Genomic DNA, 21,511 nt, shown 5'->3' with positions numbered 1-21,511 from the left:
GTCAAGTAAAGAAAAGACAAATTGTGTTGGATTTCTCCAGGGCGTATCCATGGAATTTTCTTTGCGACAGTATTGCTATAGCTTGCCATTGCTTTCTTTCAAGATGTTTTTTTTTCAACTTTTCAGTTTGGCCTTCAGGAACGGAATATCTTAATAGTATCCCACCCAAGTATTAACCAAGTCTAATTCTCTTTATAAAATGAGTAATCTGGGATAAGCAGACACACTTCCTTCTTCCCTGCAGTTTCAATTCCGTATCTGTATACTAGGAAATCTAATTTCTGCCCAGCTCGGCTATTCCTCACTTCGCGCAAGCAGCAAAATCTGTGTCTTTCCCTAAAATGCTTGGCTCAAAATTAGTTTATCAACCGTCACTCCTTAGGACTGCAGCACACTGCGATCGTTAGGGAGGCCAGCAACTAAGGACAAAACCCCTTCTTGACATAAACAAGCTGAACGGCAGAGGAAGCTTCACCGGCTGAACTCCTGCCTGCTTTCAGCTAAAGCGCATAGGCTCCGCTTCCCTGCCGCCTAGCCCTGATCACAAAGCACCCATCGGCTTCCAATGAGGGAGGGAGGGGGGAAGAGGAGGACACGATCACGAGCTTTCTCCCCCACGGTCGTTGCTGAGAAGGCGGCTCGCAAACCGCGGGCGCCCTTGCCAGCGCAGCCGACTGTCACCTGATCGATGGCGGTCATGTGACGTGCCGAGGAGGAAATGCACCCGAGCCGCTGCGGGGGATAGTCGAGGCCGGCTGCTTACTGAGAGCGGCAAAGAGCAGCGATGGCCTGGACGAAGTACCAGCTCTGCTTGGCGGCGCTGATGCTGATCACCGGCTCCATCAACACGCTTTCCGCGAAGTAAGTTGTGTGTGTGGGGGGGGGGGACGTGGGAAGGCATCCCAGACAGCGTCTTGTCCACTCTGACTCGGGGTGGGAATGGGGCGAGATGGGGCTTGGGAGGAGCAGCTGCCGTTAAAAGAGAGAAGGAGCGAGAGCAAGCGGGGCAGCCCGAAGATCGACCGAAAGAAGTGTAAGGAATTGGGGAGGCGGGAGGAGGGGGGTATATAGTCTGTGATGAGATCATCGAGATCCTCCATTCATGGAGGGGAAAGGGTCTCTCTATCTGATGAGGTTATACCTATGTAGTTTGGGTAATTAAACGGTCTACAAGAAAACAACGTAGCGCACAGAATGCTAATGACCCCTCAATTTAATCCTGAGCTATAAATATTATTTTAAGGGTCTCTTGCCATGGCCTTGTGTGCTTGCTTGAATGCCTTTCCTTTCAGAGTGATTGGGGGGGTCTGTTGGGAAAGTTAGCTAGACACGAATTGCAGTTTTCGGAGTTGGGGTGAGTTCAGATTAATCCAGATTATCAACCTCTAATTGCTAGGTTCATCTACTTGATAACGTCCCTGTCCTACTGTCCCCATTTATTTGTACCCATTTCCTGTGTTATTATGTTTATTCTAATTCCTGTAATCTTGTACATGAGTGACAAACTAAATAAATAAATGTGATGGTTGCCATACTGGTGCTCTATCGATTCCCACTGAATTATAGTTACTCAACCTCATTACTTTATAGGCCAATATGTGAACTGAGCCAGTTTGTTCCCAGTTGCTGTGAAACGTCAACAGGAGACCCGTTTTGTTGTAAACTGCCCAGCGTCATTTAGGTGAGGCGGGCATGTAAAAATCTGATGAATAAATAAATAAAATCAACTCAGTTCTTACATCCTGTTTAATAGCTTCTTAGAGATGGTTTTTGCTCATTGTGAAACTGAACATGAAACAAGAAGGATTTTGATCCTGCACAGTTCTTCTGAGCGTCCTGTCACATAGTGAAGTTGTCCGTAGACCCGTTTTACACATTGTGCTAAAGTCAGGTCCCTTTCTCCATGGCTAATGGAGTAATCCACATCAGTTGGGTTGGCACAACATGCTTTGCTGTATACCTTGATTTACAAACCACAATTGCTGGGATTAGGTATCAGGCTAGAAGCAAATAAAGCCAATTCAAGGTGATACATAAACCCTTCTACCTAAACTTACTGTGATATCTGCTTTAACTGGCCAAAGGATATTTTAGCAGATGCAAAAAATAGCTATATAAACTAGGGATGTCAGTGTGTGAGTGTGTGCAAATAGGAGAAGGGGGGAAATCAGTTTGTGGAGATGTCCATTTTCGTTTTTCTGTTTCCATTTATTGGACATGAGGGAAATATCCTGGAGATTAAAAAAACTGCTCCACATATTAAGGTTCTCCAGTTTCCTGAAAGGATTTCTCTTTCAACTTCATCACCTATTTTTCTCTTTGCTTTACTTATTCTGTCTGAAACTTCATTTTCTGGTAAACAAGCGGATTGTTGCTGCAGATAAAAAAAGTGGAGAGAGCAGCTCTCCGCTGATGAATGGTCATCAGTGACCATTCTTATCACTTGCTTAAAGTCCTTCAAGTTTGTTATCAGAACTGTAGTAGAAAAAAGGAGAATATGCTGAATTAACCCTTCTTTGAATGAAGAGGAATGTAGTGAAGCCTGATTTATTTGGAGGATCCACCAATATTGTGGTGAATTCTGAATAGAAATGAATATATATTTCTGCACCTTATTATCAAGAATAGAGAAAGCATGCTAATTGTGCCTGACAAGTGAAGATAATAATGTTTAGGTGGCCTTCCCCAACCCTTTATCTACAGGCAGTCTTTGAGTTACGACCACAATTGAGTGTAAATTTTATGTTGCTAAGTGATACATTTATTGAGTTTGCCCCATTTTTTGACTTTTCTTGCCACAGTTGTTAAGTGAACCATTGCATTTGTTAAGTTAGTAACATGGTTGTTAAGTGAATCTGGATTCCCATTGACTTTGCTTGTCAGAAGGTCGCAAAAGTTGATCACATGACCCCGGGACACAGCGATCATGATAAATATGAACCACTTGCCAAGCATCTGAATTTTGATCATGTGATCATGGATATGTTGCAATAGTAGTAAGTGTGAAAAATGGTCATAAGTCACTTTTTTCAATGCTGTTGTAACTTTGAATGGTCACTAATTGAACTTTTGTCGAGGACAACCTGTATTCGGTCTCATCCAACTTTCAGATCCTTTAAACTTTGCTCTCTTCATTCTTTCCAATATCTTACTACTTTAAGTTTTTAAGCTTTAAACCATATCTTGCTTGATAATATCACTTCAGCATTTCCTTTACCAGCCTCCTGTATCAGAGCCTTCAACTATTCTCAACATAATTGGTTTTTCTAAGGAATTTAATCACATGATATGGTCAAAATAAGATGGCCTTAGCTAGTTAATCTTAGTTTCCAGTGTTATTTCTGGAATCATGCAATCTAAAATCTCCATGTTTGTTATTTTTGTTGTCCAAAATATGCGTAGTAGACATCTCCAAACCCATAAATTAAAGGAGTCTACATTTCTCCTACCACTTTTTAATTGTCTAATTTTCATCATCCTAAGTAGTTATAGAAAAGCAATCATATTTACTATTCTGCACTTCGTATTAAGACTGATGGCCTTGTGGATCTTCCTTTTACTCACTGCAGCATGGCTAAGTGATATTCTACATTTAAGTTTGGTTTAAACGTCTTCAATCATTTGTGGAACCAAATTATCTAATAAAGTCCTGGACTGATTCAATCAATTTTTGTCTTGATGTCACCATTTCCAGCTGTTTTGTAACCTTAAACGTCTTGGTATTTAGCTGCAATCCAGTTTTTTTCACTTTCTGCCTTAAGTTTTTGAATTCTTTGTTCTGCAGCATTTTCTGCCAATATAGAATCATCTCCATCTCTTAAATTGTTAATATTCCTGCCACTAATCTTTCTTCTGATTCTGATTCATCTTACTTAAAACTGCCTCTATCTATATATCAAAGGGGATAGAATACAGGCCTGCAAGACATCTTTTCTAGTCTTGAACTAGTTTGTGTTCTGACAGCACAGTCTTTGTCGTTGCATAATGCTTTATTGGTTTGATCAAGCATCCTGGAACATTCGCATCTTACTACTACTTAGATAAAATTTTAGTGTAATTGAAAAGGTTTGGTATTGTCAATGGGGAATAAATATATGTCCTTTTGAAATCTGCATGCTTATTCCAACATTCACAATGTGGTCTCAAGTACCTCTTCCTCTTCTATGTGTTGGACAGCTCTTTTTTTCATGTTTGACCCAGTTTCAACACATTTTTGCTAATGTATGAAATCAAGCCTTTTGTGTATCAGTTGTGAGTGTTAATCTTTGGAGGGGATTGGGTTGAATGTGACTTTTTCCAGTCTTTCATCCATTTATTGGCATCCCATATCTTTTTATTTAATTTAATTGCTGCTGTTGCTGCTTTTCAAGCAGTTTTGATGAAATTTCAACTCCAGGGTCTCTCTGGACAACTGCTTCAGTGCCCATGCTACCTTGTGTTCCAATAATTTGATTTACTTTTAATAATAAATTTTAATTTTATTTATTAATACTTTTAAAAAAATGTTAATATTTTTCTATGGCCATCCATTTTAAGAGACAACTCTGGGCTGCTCACAAGAACAATATATCTGACTTCTCTTCAAATTTCTGTTTGTTATGTCATGAGTTAAAAACATTACTATTTCCAATGCTATAATAGAATATTTATTCTATTTATATTTTATTTGTTTCTTATCATTGTTTTCCCTCCCATCTCTGCCCCTTATTTTTCCTTTGCCTGTAGTGAATGGTGTCTGGGTTTTCTTAGGGCAAGAAGTAATCCTTTTTAGTTTCTGTCTTCCATTGTATACAATGCTCATCCCAGTATTTGTCATTTTTTTCTAGTTATGTTGAAAGTCCTCATTTACCATGCTTTGTTAGTGAAGCCTTTGGCTTTTCTTTGGATGATTTCCACTGAAAACCATTTGCTTATCTTTGTTAGATTTTTGTATGGGACCTGTTTCTAGACTGTGTATTTGAAATGTGATGTTTTTATTTATTGTTTCTTTCCATAGTTTATTAGGTTGGTTTTCCATGGTTGATTAATTCTTTTTATTTCAACTACATACTGTATAGAGATGAAATCTTGTCACTATCACATTCCTAGGTACAGTACCATGTTCGGGGTTGGTTTTTTTTTGTTTTTTTGTTTTTTTTGTATTACAGAATTTTAATTAAAATCAATTTTAGCTACAAGTAGTTGATAATCCAAATCATAGTGTGAAGCAGATTAAGTTTGAACAGAGATAAATGTGTTTTTCTGTCATTGACTGCATAACATATAATAGATTTCGTTGCAATACAATGAATTTCGAATGTCCAGGTGTACAATTAGCATTTGGATTGAATAAGTCTTGTATTGGTAATCCAGTTTCTATTAAAAATATCTGCCAACAATTTCTGCTTCTTAATTGTCTCCAATTTTGGTGTTGAAATCTCCCATAAAGTATATTTTATCTCTTTTCAGCTTTTTTATAGCCCTTCTTAAATGTCAGCATAGAGCTGTTCTTCAGATACTTCTGTCGTTGGTGCATACATTTCAACAAATGAGACATTCAGAGATTTAGCTTGGATTTGATCAGCCATTATTTTTGCATTTAGTGCTTGAAAACTGCCAACCTATTGGTGATTTTCATTTGTTATCAGTGCTACTGCAGTCCTTCTGATGGTGTCATTTCCAGAACAATACTGCATAAACTCTTCTGCCCAAAAATGATCTCAGTGATGCCAGGAATGTCTATTTGGTCATTGTCATTTCTTTCTTTGCATTTAGCTTTGGATGGTTCATGTTTGAGACTTTCCACATATCAATTCTGTTCACTTTCTTCCAGTGTAAGTGGTTCCTTTTGCCAGTCTTCCAGTATTCATGCTCCTCAAAGATTTCCCTTTCTGTATTATAATTTCCTAGATTGCTCATATAGTACATTGTTGTTGTTCTTCTTCTTCTTCTTCTTCCCAAGTAGCCTGGAAGTACCGGGCAAAAATGGTTTCTAGTACTGAACCATTTCTGAACTTTTCTTTGACAACTTTCCCATAAACATTAGAGTATATCGTAAGGTTTTCTCCAGATCTCCCTATTGATCTCATCTTGGCACCAACATACTATATTGCTGGATTCCCAACCTAGTGTCTTCCAAATGGACTGGGTTTACATTTGTACAAACCAGTCAATCTGGCCAAATCTAGCAATAGCAATAGGAGTTAGACTTATATACCGCTTCATAGGGCTTTCAGCCCTCTCTAAGCGGTTTACAGAGTCAGCATATTGCCCCCAACAATCCGGCTCCTCATTTTACCCACCTCGGAAGGATGGAAGGCTGAGTCAACCTTGAGCCGGTGAGATTTGAACAGCTGAACTGCAGAACTGCAGTCAGCTGAAGTAGCCTGCAGTGCTGCACTCTAACCACTGCGCCACCTCTAGCTGCTTGGAGATATCCATTCAGGGAAGATTATTTTGAGTCCGAGTCTTCTGTTCTTCATAAGTCTACCACATAATACCTGGCTGCATTTCTTCTATCTATAGGTTTCCTCTGATGGTTTTAAACCTTGAAGAATCTATGTAACTGTTAGAAGTTGTAGCTGTATTCCTGATTCTTACAAATCTCATCAGCTAAATCCCTGTCACAGGATTTTTTAAATCCTTTTGCAAGTTCTAGTTGCTGAGTAAGCAAACATCTTGAAAGATGACAAGTCATGACATTTTGGGGGAGCTTATCTGTGCTCTGAAATTTTCCTAATTTACTGAAAGAAGCCTGTGGGTGTTGTTGCTTTAAACTTGTTTGCACATGTTGTGTTATAGTACCTCAATCTCATATGATTTTTGAAGGATTACAAAGCCTTGTCCAAGCATTGTTAAGAGGCTTAGATGGAAGTGGTAGTAGGAAGAGCAAGATATTTATGTCTGAATGTAGGTGAATTTGGAAATATGTGGCATATAAATCTGTAATCAATAATAAATAGTTGGCCAGATTTAGTTTTGCTTGTACTCCATCAGCATGCTGGTACATCCTGGCAAGATAGAGAGAGCTGATGGCTCAGGGACTTTGCATTTACAAGTTCTTAAATCTTCAGCAGTTCCCAACAGTCATATTTATTGGCCCTTACTCAAAACTTTTTGAGGTCATAATAAAATTCTGAATGTAGGCTTTGCCATCATTCCTTAATTCTCATGTTACTGCCTTTTGTATCTCATTTGTTTGTCTTCTACATGTTGAAATGCCCAAGCAAGCCATATTGTGGTTGAGATAGGAATGGGCAAGTTTCAAGGTTTTAGATAGCTATTAAGTTTCTTTCTGGTGACATCATCAGAGTTTTTTGGACTTCTGTGGGAAAGGGGTATTAGGTTGGGTGAAGGAGATTTGATCCCTTCCTCACCCTTAAAGTCCCAATTCAGAAGAGAATGGTACCACAGTAATCCAGCCATTTTGCTTAATACTATGGCCTAATTCACACAACAAACTAAAAAAAAGGGGGGACAGTGATTCCACAGCACACTGAACCACAAATTTCCCATTGAGTTTTGTGACCTAAGCCAGATTTAACTATCTATGGCCTTCAGACTAACATCTTGAATCCCTCTGGTAAATTCTGTCTTTCCATTCTGAACTTCCAGATCCCTGAGGAGAAAAATAAAATGGGTGAATATTGCCCCCACCCACCCATCTTCTGCTTGCTTCTATCTGACCACAAAAATAACTGCCTTGGTAGTGACCTCTTTTCTATGGAACATAATTCCCCACAAGATATGGTTGATCCTCACCCTGTTGTCTGTGGAGATTTGCAGTCATCCAGGTCATGGTTGTCTATGAAAAAAACATATTTGGGACTCACCCCTTTGTGCTTCCAAAAGGACCTAAAAGCATGGTTTTGTCAGAGGATCTGGGGACCATAAATGGAGATGGAGCTGATCAAATATTTGATTTGATGGTGTTTCTACTGCCATGGGGAGAGGGGGTGGTAATGGGTTTTTATGTTGTGGATTTTTAAATGTTGCAAGCCACCTGGAGTCACCTATGCGTGACTTGGGTGGCCATATACATTTGTTTAATAAATAAATAAATAAATAAAAAACCTTGCTTTAAATAAAAACTAGTTTGATAATTGGAACACACCACCTTCAGAGAACTAAATCCTTGAAGCTGTCCAGATGTTTAAGATTGGCACTCACCATATCTGTAGCACTGTGATTCCCAGCATCCACAACAACAACAACATAGATTTTGGGAATTACTCAACAAATCTGGAGGGTGCCAAATTTGGTGCTGGTTTATAAAGGCTTTTACCTCTATCACTGATTTGTTGGACTGAATGACGCAATTTGAATCACCCTTGCCTTTCAGTAGCTCTGCAGCATTTAATTGAGTTAATCAACATGTTTCCTTCTTGCATTTTTATTCCAAGACTGTTAAAGCATATATTATTTTTTCAGCAACGTTTTGATAAGTGGGTATTGCACCTACATTTTTAAGGTCTTGATGATACATCTTTTTATCCTTTTGGTAGTAATTGGGTTTTTTTTACTTTGAAATTGCACCTCCCTGTTTTCCTAAAGATGATTTCTGATTTCAGTGAAAAATAGAATTGGATCCTCATAACTCATTTAGAATCATATTCTGTGCTGAAATGACTGTGCTCTGCCAGTGATGATTGAAAGAGGAAGGATAAATATTGGTGTGTCTAGAATTTGAAGGGTTGTGGGGGGAGAAAGTACCCCCTGAAAGCCTGCTCTATTGCCAACCAAATTGAGGCAGGCCTCTCCGCCAATGAGAGGAACCTTAGGCCCTCCAGATGTGATGCACAGTAAGTCCCATCAACACGGTCAGTTTTGAGGATTTATGGGATGTGCACCTCACAATATACACTGGGCCCTTTCTCTGTGCCCAGTGTTAGTAGGAAAAACATGATCAATGCATTGTTGCACAAATGTTTCCAGAAATCTGCCTTATATTGAATCTAGAACTATCTACCATATTTTTCAGACTATAAGACGCACCTAAATTTACAGGAGGAAAACAAGAAAAAAATAGTTTTTGGCCTCCGCACATCCCGTTTTCACCCTTTCTAGCTCTCTGAAGCACTCTGCAATGTTCCATAAGTCCCGTTTTCACAAAAAACAGGCCCATTGCATTTTTGCCCTCCCCAGGCCCCAGAAGCACTCTGCAGTGCACCGGACATCCTGATTTCACCAAAAATGGGCTAAAAAACCAAAAACGGGACATGCGGAGCACTGCAGAGTGCTTCTGGGGGCCAGGGAGGGTGAAAACGCAATGCGTGGAGGAGGGTTCGGGAGGCCAAAAACGCCCATATTCAATGTATAAGATGCACCTACATTTTCACCCACTTTTAGGAGGGGGAAAGATGCGTCTTATACTCTGAAAAATACAGTAAATTGATGTCGATGCTAACTGGCAGAGAGGCTTTTCACATTTCCAGACATAAAATTTTCCCTACTCATCCTGGAGCTTCTGAGGATTTATTTTACATGCAGAGTAGCTATGCTGCTAAGCTATGCTCCTTCCTCTGATCTAGCTTTCCTGTTGCGAACTAAAGGCTCTTGTGGCTACTCCGTCTAATGTAAAGACTCTCTAATCTCAGCATGCCACAAATACTCTCTTCAGACGTGGTTTTGCTTGCAGCTGCACAGATAATAGCTGAACGGTCACCTACTCTGTTGTAGCGTAGCATTTTTCATCCCATTAACTTTATCTTGGGTTATTATTTAATAACATTGCACCAATACTGTGGGAAGAGGGCTCTCTTTGCATTATGATCCCTTTGGGGACATCTAAAGCTTAACAAGATCCCGTTGCTATATTTTGCAAGCCACCTAACAGTGGCAGCACTGTTTCTCACCCATTTTTGACAAAAAGATTTAAAAATATATCCCTATCAAAAGAGGAAAAAACACCCTCCAGTTCAGCCCTTCTTTCCATCAGCATTGCTGAAAAGTCGCAATGTAAAAAAATCTAGCTTCCACCCCCATCAATATATGTTTAGCAATAGCAACTCTGTACTTACTATATTATGTCATTATTGGGTGTCTTTTTTTCCACCAAATGTTACTTTTGGCATAGGGGAATAGCAGCCTTGACACCTGAGTTGTGAAAGATCTGCTCTTGTGTTCCTTTGTCTGCCATATCAGAGTTTCCAATTACAGCAGCCAAGGAGAGATTTGGCCTGGTGTCAGCAAGTAAACTCTTTGCAGCTTTTGTTTGCAGATAGATATCTAAGCTAGGGACAGGTCCAGGCAAAGGAATGTGTCACAGAGCAATTTTTTTCCCTTAGAACAGTGATGGCGAAACTTTTCGGCACCGACCCAAAGACCAGCTGGCCAGCATACACATGCCTGTTTTTTGGATGGTTTTGGGCATTTTTCGGAATATTTTAGGGTGTTTTTTGGGACTGTTCCAGGCCGTTTATTTGGGCCAAAAACACCCAAAAAAACAGCCTGAAAATGACCTGGAAAATGTCCCCAAAATGGTCTGAAAAAGCCCCCCAAAATGGCTTGTTTTTTGGCTGTTTTTCACGCTGTTTTCCAGCACTCCAGTGCCTTCAAAGACCAGCTGCCCAATATGCATGTGCCGGAAACCAGAAGAGCAGCTGGTGATGGCGCATGTGCCCACAGAGAGGGCTCTGCATGCCACGCATGCCATAGGTTCACCATCACGGCCTTAGAAGATGAGCAAAGCCAATAAACTGGCTTTACTTAATTTATGGTACTGCTTTCCCCAGTCTTTTTCTTCAGATGTGTCGAGCTGTGGTTGGAGAAGGCTGTTTGCAGAACTAACGTGGGTTTAAGGAACAGTTCTTCTCTTGTCTTTCAACTTGGCCTTACTAGCAGAGTACGTATCTTCTTCAGTGTCTGAATGAAAGCGGCTGTTAGCGACTGCCATCATCTCATCTATTAAAAAAGCAGCTTTGGCTTGAAGCGAGGAATAAGGCGTGTTCTCAAATTGCTTTTTCGGAAGCTGAGAGCCATCCAAGCAATATTATGGAAACGTTTTGGCAAATATTGGTTTACTAGATCTCCACTGCCAAGTTGGATTCTTCTAAGACAGTGCTTCTCAACCTTGGCCTACCTGAAGATGCGTGGACTTCAACTCCCAGAATTCCCCAGCCAGTTGGGGAATTCTGGGAGTTGAAGTCCACGCATCTTCAGGTGGGCTAAGGTTGAGAAATGCTGTTCTAAGACCTTACATGAGATATTCAGTTGTAGCACGTGTATCTGTATGTTTAAACTCTCAGTGTGGCTTCCACAGGTAGGGTTTATCCTGTAAGAGGTGTGGATGAGAAGAATGACAGGTAGAAATCTGATAGCTCAGTGATTTCTAGCAGACTGTGTTCTCCATGGGATGAATGGACTCGCCTCCATTACCATTTTGCACAAGCTTTTATAATCATGTTTCACATCCCCAAATGCCAAAATATGATGTATATCCAAAGCTTTGGGACACGTTTTCTAACTGACGCCTCACTCCTTCCTTCCAGGTGGGCTGACAAGCTGAAGGCACCAGGCTGCCATGGGACAGAACCACATAATTTCCAGCATCCCTTTGTACAGGTAACATTGGCAAGATTCTGCACTACTAACCACCTCATTATATCTAAACCACCTCACATGATGGCTGGGGAATTCTGGGAATTGAATTCCACACAATTTTAAATTGCTGGGGTTAAAATTGCTGGGCCAAACATTTCTGTGATGCTAAGAGCATAGGATCTTCAGACTCACAAAATCTCTGTACAGGTAGTTCTTGACTTACAACAGTTCATTTAGTGACTGTTCAAAGTTACAATGGCTCTGAAAAAAGTGACCTACTGTTGTTTTTCACACTTACAACCATTGCAGAATTTCCATGATCACACTATGATCAAAATTCAGATGCTTGGCAACTCATATTTATGATGGTTGCACTGTCCTGGGGTCATGTCCTGGTGATCATCTTTTGCGACCATCTGGCAAGGAAAGTCAATGGGGAAGCCAGTTTCACTTAACAACCATGTTACTAATTCAACAACTGCTGTGATTTGCTTAACAACTGTGGCCAAACAGGTCACAAAATGGGGCAAAACTCACTTAACAAATGTCTCACTTAACAATGGAAATTTTGGTCATAAATTGGGGACTATACCTGCATTGAAAATTCCTCTTTGCTTTGCTTTTCCCTTTTGTGCCAAATCTGCAAAGTTCTTCATAGTGTTTGCATTTAATGAAACGGTTCCAGCACAAATGCGCGCACAACAAAAGCGCGCCTGACTAAACCACGGTGTCTAAAGCGCGGTGACAAAATCGCACGACGAATGAGCGACGAATTAGCCCTAAAGCGCACCAACAAAAGCGCGCCGACAGAAGCGTGCTGTAACGTAACCCTAACCCTAAACCTAAACCTAAACCTAACCCTAAACCTAACTGTAAATCTTACCTTAAATTAAATTGCGCTTCTGTCGGCGCGCTTCTGTCGGCGCGCTTTTGACATCGCGGTTTTAGCGCCGCGGTGTTGTCAGCGCGCTTATGACGTTCGCGCTTTTGTCGGGTCATGAATGAAACAAGAAAACCCATTTTCAATCCAACATTCATCAACACATATGGTGGTCAAGAGCTTCTTTAATCTGTCACCACTACTTAAGCAGGGGCAATGGCAGCAATAGCACTGGTTCAAAATGACCGGCTTGTCTGGCAATTGAAGGTTCCCTTTTTTTTTAAGCTGTGCTGTGTGCCAGGGATCATTGCTGTGGGGGGGTGTTCTGACCTAGGCCTCCCAAGAGCATGAAGCAAACTCCTGGTCCCGACAAAACCCCTTTTTACTAATTGCTATGAATTCTTCTCATTCATATCCAGCAAAGTCTTTCAAGGGAGGATTTACAGTCACAGACCTTATCTGGCTTGGAGAGCTGCCAGGCCAATATCTGTAAAACTTGGCAAGGAGTCTCAGAGAGTCACGAATCAATTAATTGTCTTCTGCAAACTCCACTCCCCTTTTTCTCCTCTTTTATTTCCTCTGGGAGGGGCCATTCATTGTCCACTGCCTTACTCCCACATCGACTCCTGTTCTTTAGCTGTTCCCTTCGTCTGGCAACTCTGCACATGCGCACACTGGGAACAGGCTCCAGCTGTTTTTCTGCCTCATTGATGTCTGACTCTGAGGGCATCTGATAACTGGCTTACAGCTCTGTCCCCCTTTGCCTCCGACACAGAGCCCTCATCAGAATCTTCCCCAGACTCCAGGACTGGCCCATGTTCCTCCCCAACCCCCACGCTGTCTGAATCTGTAACAGGGGGTGCTGTCCTTAAATAACACAGCCAGTTTTTCCTTACTTGCAATCCTGGATGATGGTCATGCCAGTATTTCTCAAGCTGAAAGAACATAGGGGTATAAGCAAGTCAGATATAGAGTATTTTGATAGGTACAGTATAGCTCAGGCCCTTAGTCCAGGTTTCCCCGTGCATTTCCACAATCATTGGGGGGGGGGGGATAAAACATATTGAGTTGAGTTCATTCTGCTGACTACTTCAGTACATCAGTACAGTTTTCCTGGCAACAGTACAAATGGTGGACTATTGTCTTAGATATTCTTTCAAGTCATCTACAGTCCTGGAATTTCCGACTGGTCTGCCACCCATTTTACAACTAGGTCTAATCCTGTTTAGCCTCCAAAGCCAATTAGGATTAAAGAGATGCTGCCATCTACTGCGGATTTCAGAGAAAACACAGTTGAAACGGTCATGAATGTACAATGAAAAATCCGAATCCTTGATTCAAACTAACTTGGCAATCTGTCCAGGTTCTGCCAGGAGGTTGAGAGACGTTGGTGGCTTTTATTGTGGATTTGCTATCCATGTCAGTCCAAAACTTTGTCAATCTTTTGGTTTGCATTTCAGGCAGTGGGCATGTTTCTGGGGGAATTTTCCTGCCTGGCTGTCTTCTACCTCCTGCTCTGCACTGACCGGAGGAGGCCAGAACCCACCATGACACCACCTCAGTCCTTTAACCGATTGCTGTTCTTGCCTCCAGCACTATGTGATATGACAGGGACCAGCCTCATGTATGTGGGTAAGTGTGCATAAAATAGCCATGGCGAGAGCATTTAGACTTATATATCGTTCAATAGTTTTACAGCACTCTCTGAGCAATTTACAAAACATATTGCCCCCAGCGGCCTGGGTCCTCATTTTACCGACCTTGGAAGGATAGAAGACTGAGTCTAGCTTGAGCCGATCAGGATCGAACTTCTGGCTGTGGGCAGAGTTAGCCTGCAATACTGCATTCTAACCACTGCGCCAACATAGCTCCAGTAAAAAAATAATCCAGTAAAAGAGTGGGGGAGAGGGAGGTTTGCTAAGAATGTGGCACTTTGGAGGAGTTTATCTCTGGCCTTGAGAAAGAGGAGGGAAAGGAAAAACAATTGATCGGCCCTGGGAAAGTAGAAAGTGTGAGAAAGAGGCTCAGAATGACCCTGCCTTGACCTTGTCCTTAAGAGGAGTCAAGAGGCAAGTGTACAGATTTTCAGATTTGTTTTATTAGAGCCTACAGAAATAAAGTAAAATCTCTAAAGTTTCTGTTCTTTGCTGCTTACCATTCTGGAAGGGCTGAGAGACATCTTCCTCTCCCTCTGTCCATTTTAAAAATGCAACCATACGGTACTTCCATACAGAAACAGCTGTTTTTAACACAATAGGAAAGGCAAGCCGTTCAGAATAAGTAAATAATTTACATCTGACAAAACTGAGTATATAAAGCGTGCCAATTAACACGGTTGATATAACCACCTACCAAGTTGGGGGAGACAGAATAAAAAGATTCCCCTTATGGAAGCACTCTTTATTCTGGAGTATACAATCCTTTATCATCATTTTTCTTCTCCTGCCTCTGGAGGGGGGAAAAAACCCTGTCTTGGGCACTCCATAACATCTGGAAAGAATTGGGGGGGGGGGGACGTAAGCTCTTCTATTTTAAGCATCAGTTCCTACCATCGTAGCCCTATTTCTAATTATTCTTCATCTCATCCCAGTATTTTTCTAATCATCAGTCTTCCCTCTTTCCCCACTACCCATTTTTGTGATTCCAGCTCTGAACATGACCAGCGCGTCTAGCTTTCAGATGTTGCGTGGAGCTGTGGTCATCTTTACTGGTCTGCTCTCAGTAGCTTTCCTTGGGAGGAAGCTAGTACTGAGCCAATGGCTGGGCATCCTGATCACCATTGTAGGGCTGGTGGTGGTTGGCCTGGCAGATTTGCTGAGCAATCATGATGAAAGCCACAAACTCAGTGAGATCATCACAGGTATGTAAGGAAGGGGTTCTAAAGCCAGTGGCTCTGCAGGGGTCCTGGAGAGTGGTTTCCTTTACAGTTCATGCTCTTTATCTTCAGACAGAGATCACAGGCTGACTTTCCTGTCGGATGTCCCCAATATCCAGATATGCTTTCTGATGCTATGCTCTTCTTCCTGAAGCATTGTGATGCTCAGCTTAAAAACATTTCTCCAATCCCAGACATCTTAGTTCAGAAAGCAGTGTCCCCATTGTTTTCTGTTTCAGATTTCATCACTCTGATTCAGTGCAGGAATCCATTCCCCAGAATTTCCAACCTATGGGATAACTAACCAAGAACTACCAATGTTCTTGTCTAGCACATTTGAAGAGCTGTTTGGGGGATATACCGTATATGTTGTAAATAGCATTCCAAAAATAAACCTCTTACCATTTGAATTTATATAATAGGAAAAGATAAAATAAATACCTTATCCAGTATGTTATTAATCATTAACTACAAATGGTCTGTCTAGAGCAGGGGTGTCAAACTCTATTTCATTGAGGGCCGCATCAAGGTTGTGTTTGACCTCAGAGGGCTGGGGTGAGATTGGCCTTGGTGGGGGTGACATGGGACTCGTGCCGGGGGCACTTGTGGTGGCCAAGTGCTAAACAGGACTTCCCTGAGACCCTCCCTCACTCTATTATAATTTCTTTCCTTCCTTCCTTCCTTCCTTCCTTCCTTCCTTCCTTCCTTCCTTCCTTTTCTTCTTTTCCCTTCCCTCTGTCAACTTCTAAAGCGTTGCCATGACTATTATCAGGCTGGCGTGGAAGGGGAAATTCCATGCATACCTTCAGCCAGAGTCGGATCTAATGTCTACAGCCTAGTTGGAGAATATGAATTATGATGCAGGACAGAAGGGTAAAGTTCAAACGCAATTAAGCGAAAGCAGTTTTGGCTCCACAGGAGTCCACGCCAGAATGTCGATCCTAATAAATGATTGGATTTCTTTTGAACTTTGTCTCGGGGCTCGTAAATTAATTAGGTTGTCTTCTGGGAACTTCACACCCTCTTCATTCTCCTTTCTTCTTCCTTCCCCTCCTTCCTTATTGTTTCTTCCTTGCTCTCTACTCCATCTTTCCTTCTTTGTCTTTCCTCTTTCCCATTCCCCTTTTCTGTCCCTTCTTGCATGCTCAAATGCAAAAGGGGAAACATTTCTCCTTTTGTTTTGTTTTTAGTTTGTTTTGGTAACCCTCTGCCAGCAAAAATGGAGTGGGGGGGAGCACGTGGCCTCCCCGAGCTCTGTTTTTGCTGGCAGAGGGCTGCAGGAGGCCATTGCAGCTGAAAACGGTGCGGGGGGGGGGGGCACACACATCTCCTCCCCTCCCCCCAAGCTCCATTTTCGCTGCTAGAGGCACTGTGAACTGGTCCTTTGCTGTTTCCAGGCAGGCCCCATTGGTCAAATCTAAGCACCTTGCCAGTCGAATCCAGCCCATGGGCCTGGTCTAGAGTAAAAGAGCATTCATGAAGTTCCAAAATAGATTTTAATGAGATTTCCAGAGAGTAAGCCATCCTCTCCATTTATGAGCTGCATCCATATAGTTGATTTTAACAAAGGTACAATCTCTAAAGGATTAGTGCTATAGTATGACAGCTATTTAAAGCATGGAGTTCTGTGGTGAAATGGACTGGCAAGGAGCTCAGGAACAATTTCTGCCTTCAATTCACAATTAGAGCATTCTATGTCACACATGATTGCAACTGGCTTAGATTATTTATATTAAACAAGTAATGGTATAATGGCTATTTACTATTAACATTTATTTACTATTATAAATAAATGGAATCTAAGTAGTTTATTTTATAATTTGCATTTCTATTAAATTAAGTGGCTTTCATAAAACTAATCAATAATGTAATAAAAAATAAATTTGTTTATGGAGAAAAAGAAGCATAGGGCATCTATCTCCATACATAATGGAATAAATGGCCATTTCACACAGATTTGACAGAGTAAATAAGTGGTTGAGGGAGTGTATTCCTGATGGAATGCTCAGCTTCTTGCTTCTCCATAGGTGACCTTCTCATCATTATGGCCCAAGTTATTGTGGCCATTCAGATGGTGCTGGAGGAGAAGTTTATCTACAAGCACAATGTTCACCCTCTGCAGGCGGTTGGCACTGAAGGTATGTAAACAATCTTGAGAATGTTCACAGATGGAGTCTGGGTTCACATTGATTAACAGCTACCATCTCAGACAAAATGGAAATATGATTTATAATATGATTTGCTGCTAAGTTGAATAGCTTCTATTTTCTTTGAAGATCATCATGAGCAGCCGTGAATTAATGGCTGAAAGAATGTCCCCCCCAAAAGATTATTTCTATTTCCTTGGTGTACAAGGCATGGCAAAATTCTACAGTTCCTAAAGTGACCCATTTTCTTCCTTTCTTACTTGGGGAAAAAATATCCCCTTCTTTCAGCAGTCACTTTCACTTTTCTTGAGGTTTTATAACAGCTGTGTAGGGGCTACAGGTTCCAGAATAACCAGACAGCAAAGCTGAGTATATTGAGGGTAATAAACTCAACATATCTAGAAACTGGCAGGTTGGAGAAGGCAGTTTTGTAACTTCTGGAAGTATTTTACATTGAATGTCTCCTGGAGATTCAGCAGGTAACTATTGTGGCTCAGCAGGAGCCGTTGGAGCTGCCACCAGACTCCGACAGCGAGGGGCCCTATGAGTCAGCCCTGGAGAATGTGGAGGACCCTGGACAGGGTTCCGACTCCGAGCAGGGCACAGAGAGACTGGTTGGCCACCAGGTGGCACCTGAGCCTTGGATCAGTGGGGAGGAGACAAGGGAGAGTGATCCAGAAACCAGCAGTGAGTTGTTCCTGGATGCACGCCATCGAAGAGCTACTCGGCGTCAAGAACAATTACATAATTACAGGAGGTAATTACGCTCAGCTGGTGGTCATGAAGCTCCTCTCCAGACTATAAAAAAGACTGCTTGTGCCACACCCTTCTTGCAGAAGTCAATGCTTTGACTAAAGAGAAACTAACTTGGCAGGCTGGATTGCTGCCAAGGTTTGTCGGACTAGCTGCCAAGGTCCTTATCTGTTTGTTTACTTGGCTTTCAGCCACCGAGATTCTGGTCTTGTTATTAAAGGACATTCCATTTAAGCTTGTCTCGACTTTTGTTACTGGACGGAGGAGGGGGTCAGAACAGATAACAATATCTGACCAATCTTGCCTGGGCTTGAAAGTCAAGTAAAGTACTGGTGGGAGACTAGCAGGAATGTCCAGAGGTATATCCAGATTGGGACATTTGAAAAACATCCTGAAGAAAGCAATGGCAAGCAATGTTTTTACTCTTGCCAAGACTATATCAATGTGATCACTAGGTCTTGAGCACAACTCAAAGCTGTGTTTACCTTTTTGACGACCAGTTGGGGGAGATTATGATCCTCCTGAGTTTCAATCATCTTCATTTCCTCTTCCTTTTTAACAGGTTTCTTTGGGTTCGTCATACTCTCCATCATCCTGGTGCCCATGTACTTCATACCTGGGGGCAGTTTCAGCGGTAATCCACGGCAGGTACTGGAAGATTCTATAGATGCCTTCTGCCAGATTGGCCATCTGCCACTTATTGCTGTAGCCCTGCTGGGCAATATCAGCAGCATTGCCTTCTTCAACTTTGCTGGCATCAGTGTCACGAAAGAGATCAGCGCCACCACCCGGATGGTACTCGATAGCTTGCGCACCATTGTCATCTGGGTTGTCAGCCTGGCCATTGGCTGGGAGGTCTTTCATGGACTGCAGATCCTGGGTTTCCTCATCCTTCTCGTTGGAGCTGCCCTTTATAATGAACTGCACCAGCCCCTCCTTGCTCGCCTGCCCTGGGGGAGGCCACCAGCAGGGGTTGCAGTGAGAGATGTTGATAGAGAAGGTCTGCTGGCCACAGAGGAGCTTTCCATTAACGGAGATAGTTGATGGCAACGGAACTCTTAACTTCTGCACCGCAACTTTGGACCTTTTTATTGAATGAATTGGCCTGTATTGCTGGGAGATCGGGCTAAAAACACTCAACTAGTTTCAAGATCTGCTCTGTAGCTCTGGGGATGCTTTGCTTAACTTTAAACATCTGGGTGGCTCTCCATTATTTCATTCTTCTGCCTTTTACTGAAGGAAGCAGAGGGGCCTTGTTACCCTTTCTCTAGCAACCACAGAGTAGAGGTCTGCTGCTGCTAAGCAGCCCTCAAGTGGCTATGGGCTCTCCCCTGGGGTTGCTTAGAAGCCATCTAAAGCCTTGCTCTATCATTCTTCATCTGCATTTTGGGATGGGGACAGTGGACGTCATTGGGAAGATTTCCTGGAAACCTTATAGTTCCTAAGCTGTACCATCTGCCTTGTGGGTACCTGTCATTTCATTGTTTATCTTCTGTTAAAATAACACCACAAAGCAATTGGAGGAGGACCTTTGCTTGTCCCCAATAGTCCAGCCTGCACAGAAGATACTCTCATGCTTTTGCCAAGTAGAATCTTGTCTACTCTATTTTAAAAAGACGAGTGTTAAGTTTCCCTGAAACACAATTTTCATAATTTTTCATTCTCATTATTCTGCAGGATCCAATCTGATTTGGTCACCAGAAGTTTCATCTTCCAAACTTTTGGACTCGTGCTGGAGTCCATTCTGGAAGGAGAGAAGTCCCCTGAAGAAGGGCTCCAGTATGAGTCTGAAAGCTTGGAAGATTAAACCTCTGATCCCAATGACCGACCGACTTAGATTGGATCCTGCAACATTATCCTGGGGACATGAATATTTGCCTCTCGCTCCTTTCTCCAACCAGATGATGGGCAAGAGGAGCAATTCAACACAAGCAAGAGGGAACAGCCAACTAGGAAAGGTTACCCTAATCTGCATGTTTACTGTATACCTTGCCTTTTATTTGACCTTTTAAGTAAAAGCTGCTCTAGAGAGGTCTAATGAAGTGCTTTCCGTTTTCCTTTCATCACATGAGAAGTTTATTGCTGACCTGGGTCAAAGCTGGCTGTTGAGTAGTAAGAAAGGAGCTGCTTTATTGAGTAGCCTCACATCAAGGGCATGGCGTGCAACAATTTATAGTCTGGAATTAGTCCAGCATTTTTTGCCCTATGATACCCAGGATCTGGGATTTAGAAAAGCTGTTCTAGCTGCTAAAGAGAATAGCTGGTCCTGGATCATGCAGTTAACACAGTTTGGAAGAAGGTAGCATAAGAGTTACTTATGTGTGCTATTTTTTGCTATTTGTACTGAAAAGGCCTAAAGGCCAAGTGCCAAGTATTTCTTTTTTTAATGAAAAAGGCCAGCAGTTGGCACGGTTGATGTACTCCTTTGATGTCTGTTTACTTCTCCACACATGGAGCAATAAGGAAATAGGGACTTTTAGGAAAATATTGACTCATTTCCAGACCATTGCTCTTTCCAAAGATGCTACTGGCCTGCCCTCTAAAAGAAAGCCCATGGTAGAGCAGGCATCCTGATAAGTTGTGTCCTGTTGATGGGCTTTAAGGGTGCACAGAAAGTGCCTTTTTTTTTTAAACACATCCTAAATACTTGAGATCAATTGTCCAGGTATCAGCAACCCCTCTTTGCTTGTCAGCTTCCTTAAGTGCTGAGCAGATCTTGCCCATGTGCCTCTTGGTAGCTGATGACACCATTGGGTGATACTCGGTTGGGGCCCAGAATGGTTCAGTTTCTCCTGGTTGGGAGATACTAACAAGAACGCAGTTTTGTAATCAATAAAATACTTTCTGATTTGAAGTCCTTGCATGTCTGTTAGGTTGAAATTTATTTTTATGTGGGGTTTTTAAATAATGTTTTATCAGTGCAGCTATCCTGAAGTCTCTGCAGAGATGGCTGGGGATGGGTCTGAGAGCGGTACCTAAATGAATAAAACTACGATATGAAAAAAAGAGAACTAGGCATCAGACAGCAGTAATCAAACAGCAATACATGAACATGTTCACATGCAAAAGGGTCTGGATGTAAGCCAGGATAAGAGGTTGGTACACGGTTCCACCACAAAACCGCGTTCGACTAAACCGCGCTCGACTAAACCGCGTAGCTGACGTCATCAACAGCGCGACAACAGCGCGGAGACAGAAGCACGCTGTAAACGCTAAATCTAAAATTAACCCCTAAACCTAACCCCCCTAAATCTAATCCTAAACCTAACCCTTAACCTAACCCTTAACCTAAACCTAATCCTAACCCTTAACCTAACCCTAAACCTAACCCTTACC

General features: G+C 42.0%; 1 protein-coding gene across 1 annotated transcript; it reads left to right on the top strand.

The window, feature by feature from the left end:
* The first annotated feature begins 691 nt into the window (after window positions 1–691).
* SLC35F6 (solute carrier family 35 member F6) lies at window positions 692–21,029 on the top strand. Its single transcript, XM_014057305.2, has 6 exons — window positions 692–861; window positions 11,469–11,541; window positions 13,861–14,032; window positions 15,048–15,260; window positions 17,303–17,413; window positions 18,738–21,029. The coding sequence occupies exons 1-6, from the start codon at window positions 785–787 to the stop codon at window positions 19,217–19,219; spliced, it is 1,128 nt and encodes a 375-aa protein (XP_013912780.1). The 5' UTR covers window positions 692–784; the 3' UTR covers window positions 19,220–21,029.
* The last annotated feature ends 482 nt before the right edge of the window (window positions 21,030–21,511 follow it).

This window comes from Thamnophis sirtalis, unplaced genomic scaffold, assembly GCF_051295495.1.
Source record: "Thamnophis sirtalis isolate CommonGarterSnake01/CBP01778 unplaced genomic scaffold, rThaSir2_p1.2 scaffold_6, whole genome shotgun sequence".
NCBI classification, from domain to species: Eukaryota; Metazoa; Chordata; class Lepidosauria; order Squamata; family Natricidae; genus Thamnophis; species Thamnophis sirtalis.
The sequence above is the reverse complement of the archived record's forward strand: the minus strand, read 5'-3'. Positions and strand labels throughout refer to the sequence as shown.